The 7,208-nt window shown below is 44.7% G+C and overlaps 1 protein-coding gene across 1 annotated transcript; it reads right to left on the reverse strand.

Moving 5' to 3' along the window:
* Positions 1 to 3,765: 3,765 nt before the first annotated feature.
* Positions 3,766 to 6,477, reverse strand: LOC120699245. The gene is made up of 2 exons (XM_039983165.1): positions 6,097 to 6,477; positions 3,766 to 5,052 (listed from the first exon to the last, which is right to left on the reverse strand). The coding sequence occupies exons 1-2, from the start codon at positions 6,429 to 6,431 to the stop codon at positions 3,972 to 3,974; spliced, it is 1,416 nt and encodes a 471-aa protein (XP_039839099.1). The 5' UTR covers positions 6,432 to 6,477; the 3' UTR covers positions 3,766 to 3,971.
* Between the last annotated feature and the right edge of the window lie 731 nt (positions 6,478 to 7,208).

The following is a 7,208-nucleotide window of genomic DNA, read 5'->3' on the forward strand; positions in this document are numbered from 1 at the left end:
CAGGCGAAGCTAGTTAATTGTGTCTGAAGGTCAATCAATTGGAGCACGCACAAGAAAACTAACTAATCCACAACTGTGTCTTTCGCAGGCATTTAATCGAACAGGTTAACTGCGCAGACATGGACGGATAATGGGTTGCCGCAGCTGGTGGCGATCAGCCCGCCGGCCGCCGGCGTGCTAGTTGTTGCTCTGATATGGCCACGCATGTCACCTAGGGAACCATTGCTTAAGATACACTGCCATTCCTTAAAGGTTGAACCAGGGAAGCAAGGAGCCCAGCATGCGAAATTAATAATTTTGGGAAGAACTGCCTCTTCTTACCTTCCGTCACCGGTGGAGCCATCCTTGCCCTGCTCGCCGACGCCGGTGCTGCGACCGGATGGTCTGACGACCCAGGCTCTTCATGCGTCGCACCGCGTCGCCTCAAGCAGGGAAGACGCAGACGGAAGAGCGCGAGGAGGGCCCACACGGCACGAACTGGAGCCGGAGGTGGCGCACCGCACCATGCACCACTGCCGGAATCCCATGCTTGCCGAGTGCCCAAATCGCAAAAAGACCCGGCAAAGGCCACACGGCAAAAAAAAAAATAAAATCGGCAAAGGTCTATTTGCCGAGATTTCTTTTTAGCACCCGTTAAAGTCTTCGCCGAGTGCAAAAAATACTCAGCAAAGAAAAATTTTAGAAAAATAAAATCCGTTTTCAAAATAAGAAACAAAAATATTTTAATTCGGGGCAGCGTCGCATTGCGTCGCCTCAAGCAAGGAAGACGAAGAGGGAAGAGCGCATGGAGGACCCACACGGCACGAACCGGAACCAGTCGGAGGTGGCGCACCGCACCGTGCTCACCACTACCGGAATCCGCTGGGTCATTTCAGATACCATAGTTTGGAGAATAATAAGAATTCTCATAGGCATTGATCCGTCTGAGGGCTGAGTGGCAGTCTCGACCCGAGTGGAAGTGCGATGTGTCTGGAAACTCGGGATCTTAAATGGATTCGGGGTACCATTCTGATCGGCCAAGTGCCAAAAGCCGCAAAAACACTCGGCAAAGGCAAACGCCACAGTAAAAAAAATAGTCGGTAAAGGGCTATTTGCCGAGTGTTCTTTTCAGCACTCGTCAAAATCTTTGCCGACTGCTAAAAAATTTTCTAAATTTTTTTAGAAAAATAAAATTCTGTTTTTAAAAATAATAAACAAAACTATTTTAATTCGGGGAGGACCCCACTAGCCAGCAACAGCCTACCTCCACATTTTTTGCAAGTCGCAGAATTTTTTCTCACGCTTTGCAGCCGGTGGGATTTTTATCCAAAACCTCAACTTCGCGTGTTACCTCCTCTTACCACTACACCATACTAGTCTTTATGTCAAATTATGTTACTAGTTTGTTTCATTCTATACTCGGCCTATATTAGAATAACTATTTGAGGCCCTAAATGATTTCAAATGAAAATGTTTTAAGCTACAAAGTTTCATAACTTTTTGGGATCTACAACTTTGATGTTTTGAGCTTTTCCGTCCGAGGTCATTTGTAAAATTTGAATTTAAAATTTGAGAAATTCAAACTCAATTTTGGGAGCCTAAATGAATTCAAATAAAAAAGTTGTGAACTGTAAAGTTTCATAACTTCTTGAGATCTAGAACTTTGATGTTCTGAGTTTTTCTATCCGAGGTTATTTGCAAAATTTGAGATCTACAAATTTGACTTGATTCAAAAAATTATATGAAATGCATTTAATTAATTAAATATATCAATCAAATATAAAAATATACCAAAATTTAATATGGATTACCGCATATTGTGCCAGGAGAGTAGAAAAAGTTTGAAGGGTAGAAAATAAAAAATATAATTTCTTTACCGAGTGAAAAAAAACACTCGGCAAAGAGCTTCTATGTTTTTCTCGCACGACACTCGGCACGACACTCGGCGACTTAGGGAGAGAAGGGAGTGGGGTGACGGCTTGTGGGTGAGAAACCGAGGATAGAATTTTCGGGTTATATACCTAGGATTGCTAGGTGGGCTTCTATTGGCTGATTGTTTCGGGTGCTGATGGAGCTCCGTGGTTAAAATTTAGAATCTGCCCCAAATACGAAGTATTTCAGGTATCGGAATCCGCAAATCCGCGTATAAAAATTAGAACCCGAACCCGAAACCTGCAGACCCGAAATCCATAGTTATCCGCCTGGCACCCGCTGTGCTGCCTTCCCTAGGTGGGATGGATATGGACCACGGCAACCGGCTGCAGCGGGCGCATGTGCAACTCCAGGTCCGAGCAGTATGGTTGCTGTGCGCCTCGGATGCACTTGGCTCTTGGCGGGATGGATGCGGAGCAGTGGCGGAGCCAGAAATTTATGACTGGGTATGTCATATGTAAAAAAAATTCAAAATCAAATACGAAATATAATGGACAAAAAGTTATAATAATAATAACAAATTCACAATAGTGATTCAAGTATAAGTTGTAAACATGAATAATTAAATAATATTATAAAATAGCAGTCCGAGTAGGGCCACCGGTCGAAGAAGGGTCGCAGAAGGTGCGCCGCTTGCTGGCATCTTGGCCGCCACTGCAAGGCCGACAGTGCCCAGTGCCCCAACGGGCCGGTGGTCGGCACCTTCCGTCCTTCGCAACTCGCGTTAGGAGGAGAGGACATGAGTCATGAGTGATAGCTGATGGGTAAGGACCCGAGGTCACGAGGCTGTCAGGTTGCCGGAGTGGGGGGAGGAGCACCTGAGCGGGGAGCCACCGTCTCACTGAACGCTATATGGACGGGATACGGAGGTCAGGCCATCAGGGGCGGACGCGACACGCAGAGCAAGACTCTCTATATCTTTCTTCGTAGCTAGGAATAGAGATTTTGATGAAAAAATATCCTCCAACAACTTCTCTAAGTGGTTATCCAAATGTAGCCATCCTCCATTCCGCGTTTCTCGCTAGTCAAAGATAGATAATGGAAATAACTTTCTAGAGTGTACACAAGATATAGAAAAACTTTTAGAGAGTGAAAACATATAGAATATGATTTTTGTGCAGAAGACTATCCAAATAATAATTTAGAGAGTGTAATTTAGAAAGACTCTTAGAGATACTTTAAATCTGTGTATATTAGTATTTTCTCCCAAATCTTGGGTATGCCAAAGAATACAGGGGCATACCCCAAGGACGGAAGGTGCCTGGTCCTCCTAACGTGCGCCTAGCACACCGTCCAGACCGCCATGCCCCTCGGATGCACTTGGCTCTTGGCGGGATGGAAGCGGAGCACACGGCAGAAAGGACCAGGCGCACGGCGGGCTGGACGGGGTCGCTGCCGCTTGAATCAGGCCGCGGTGCGCTAGCATGGCCGAGGGGCATGGCTGTTGCAGTGTTGCGTGCATTGGATGCGCTCAGCTCTTGGCAGGATGGCTGAGCACGAAGGCCAGGACCAGGAGTGCGGAGCCTGGACGTGCCTGCAGGGCTGAGGGTCATGACTGCTTTGCGCCTCTGCTCTTGGCAGGATGGATGCGGAGCGCGGCAGCCTGGACCAGGAGCTTAGCGAGAATGTGGTTCTGCCTCACGCCGCAGAGAGTTTCCTAATGCTTCTGGCCGATGTCTTCAAATGCCGTGAGCAGATCCTAACTTGCGCTGCAATGGTCTCGGATGATGGTCGCACATCCGAGTGGTACGTGTAGCATTACTTGCAAAAAAAAGAGGCCTAACCCGCATTGCATTTCTACTGATGTAGCCATCATTCGTAAGTAGTAGCGCCTCGGTTCTTGGTCCCCACAAATGTGAAAAGTAGTGAAATCATTCTTAATAATCCAACAAACCGTCTCCCCTTAACAAGTTAAGGAAAGTATTATTACAAAGTACAACACATAATAGCGCACACGCAACATAAAACACATCAAATAAAAGCACACGGTAGATCCCATCATACTGGCAACATGCAAAGGGCTTCTCAGATTGCATTATTGAGTTGTCTTCTCAGATCTTCTATTCGTTGATCTGCGTCTCGAAACCATAGCTGTTGACTCCACGGTAGATCCCATCATGCATCTTCGTAACAACTATCTCTCCGGTTGTTAACATATCCTCCTGGATGTATGAGAAGGGAATTTCACATGTTCCCTCTGTTGCCACCACTCGAACTGTCCTCTTGCTGTGTGCAGGGACCTCAATTTCTTCTTCATTTGATTGCTGTTCAGTGTGAGATTGAGTTTCTCCCCAGGTGTATGATCCACTAAACTCACTTGAGATCTCAACTGATGTCTCTGCAATTGCTGGAACCCCAGCTTTGATGGTGGTTGTCACACCAAGCTTCCAGGAGACATTTGAATCCCATCTCCTCTCCGTCGTTACACTGTAAGATATGGTTAGCTTACTCTTGTGGGGCCTACTTGTGCTGTTAGCAATTGTTTTAGTGTAAAAAGTGCGGGGCTTGAGGTCATGAATATTGACATCTTTGAGGCGGTACTCAACGCCATAGATCTTTCGAGATAGGACAGTTTCATGCAGCTCTAGCTGTGCCTCCCTTGTGATGGTAGGAACCGCAGCGTTGAGGCAACTCGTCTTGCCTTCGGTGGTCAACCTCTTGCAGTAGTTGTTGTTGCCGAGGTTCTGAAGTGCGCATTTGCCGCCCCCAAGCAAGAGCGCTCGGAACACCGTGTCAGGATTCCTACTGGTGGTGTCATCGGAGTCTCCCCAGATCCAGTTGGGGCTGCGCCTCCAGAACTTACCATAGTGACTCGAGTATATGCGGATGGTGCCATCGCTGTTTGTGTGAATGATGTTTCTCACCGTTGGATCAGCAATGTCATCCGACGAAAACTCCAAGTAGTTGAGGTTCCATTCAACCTTCCTCGCCCTGAGGTACATGCCATTGTCACCCTTGAAACAAACGTATTTGGGCAGTAGCATTTGTCCTTCTAGATTGATGACACTAAACGTGTAGGCATCTTCTTCATCTGGTTTATCTTTGTTTCCTAGCAGCAAGGAGCCAGCTCTGAGGGTCTTTTCGGTTGGATGAGCATCGGCGCGCATGTAAACACTTCTTTTGAGCCTGGCGTGCTCCAAGCTGCCGTAAAAAAAAATATATATCTAGCGTCAGATTCTTCTACAAAGCTTTCATATGCCACCATAAGCAACAATATGAAACTTTCCTTTGCTTCAAAAAATATGAAAGTTTCCTTTGTAGGGATTACATCAATTTAACTACCAACATGTATAACCCTCATGTTAACTGTGTCTTTCTTTCTTTCTTTTTTGTGCTAAGCCTACACATACTAATAGAAATCTTGTTTTTTTTCCGGAGTCCATTTATGATTAATTTTATTCACATATATATATTTTTACTATGTCATGGCATCTGAAAAAAAACATGTATACTTGTTTATTACAAAACTTAGCGTTATTGCCATATGTACCAATATACTAAAACATCATGGAGAAAGTGCCAATTAAATAATGAAGTCCATTAAAAATGACATGTCTTACCAGCAAAAAAAGATGACATGTCTGTGCTTATGTCATCAGTGTATAGTTTGTCCACTTGTAAATGTGAAAAATATACCTAATAATTCAATATATGACAGAATATCCACAAATATATGAGTTACAGTTGCTACTGGGGTTGCTGTTCCAAGAATCATTATATTTATTATCCGTGGTATTATGCCAATCTGATGAGTTAAGAATATAGCCTTCAGAAACAGGGAAATGTCCGTTAAATTCCAGTGTGACGAAACGGCGTAATTATAGCTATCACCTTGAGCACATATTTTCCTTTATCTTGCAAGAGCTCTACATGCACATATAATTAATCCCTCCTAAAAGGATATGTGAAGCCAAGCAAATCAAAGTTGTTTCTTGGTTCCTGTAATCAACTTCTTTGCAATATTTTGTGACAACAATTACACACATGGATTGACCTTGAAATAATTTCACATATATACGTGCTCCCTCCATATTTGTTTTGTTGACCTCAACACAGAAAAGTCAGTGCAAAATTAGTTCAGTTCATCAGCTGTGGGGACGTCAACAATTTCAATGATGACGTAGTACTTGGCACAAGTTATGGCATATATGAGCAAGGAGTAGTCAAATGGAAAGCCATACGTACTTGACATCATCGACGTGAACACTGCTGGGTTCATGCCGGAGCACCGTGCAAGAAGGATCTGATAGGTCCTCTTGGGGCTCATTTGCATCACCCATGAGGCACCACTGCTGGTTAACCTCACGGGCGACCCAGTACTTGTTGTTGTAGCAGCATCTGATGTGAACGTGGCCGTCGTGCTCCCTGGACAGCTCTGCACGAAACCTAGTGTAGGGACTGAGGACATCTTCCCCACTCACCTCAAGGATTTTCTCTTTCTCAGGCGAGTAGCGCAAGTATTTGCCATTAATCTTAGACTTAAGAGCAAAGCACCCGCCGGTCACTAAAGGAGATGACATTCTCTCTCTATCTCTGTGGGTTGTCTCTCGTGTTGTGTGCGTGTTTCGCCTTGCTTTGAAGCCGCTGCTCTTCCATGTATTTATAGCATGCCCGGGTGACTTGTTACGAAGGAAGAATGCAACTTCTACTACATCTCTGCGGGGTGAAGTTCTGTGCGTGCAACTTTCACCTCTGTTAAAACATCATTCACACATGTGTTTACCCTTGAAAGGTAGCAATCATAATTAATGCCATGCATTCTCTCAAGAATTTTCACTCTCATTAAGGACCTACTTGGTTCTAATATCTTTAATAGTTATCTAGTTGGTCAGTCTCAATGCACAATTTCATGGCACAGTTACCAAAACTGGGAACTAGGAAACTATGCCAGGTGAGTCATCCCATGGAACTCCCTCATTCTCTCTCCTCGCCATGCCAGTAAAATTGATGATATGACATAGAATTTAATGTCATGAAACACTTCATGAAACTTCCATTGCCAAGGGTACACGGCAAAACCTGAAATGCGCACGGCACACGGCAAACTCCAGAAAAAGACTGAGAAATATACCAAGTACCACGTACAGTATGTGGATAGCAGAAAAAGTTGGGAGGGCAGAATCAAAAAATTTCCAAAAACTTTTCCCTGTGCTTGACATGAGGCATATGACAAATACAAACGGTAAAAAATTTGGTTTGCCGAGTGACTGCCTTAGCACACAGCAAATGCTAACAGCAGTTGGCCGGACATTACTAGTGCTGATATTTGTCATGTTCCTGGCGTCAGGTACTCGACA

The sequence above is a fragment of the Panicum virgatum genome, chromosome 1K (assembly GCF_016808335.1).
Source record: "Panicum virgatum strain AP13 chromosome 1K, P.virgatum_v5, whole genome shotgun sequence".
NCBI lineage: Eukaryota > Viridiplantae > Streptophyta > Magnoliopsida > Poales > Poaceae > Panicum > Panicum virgatum.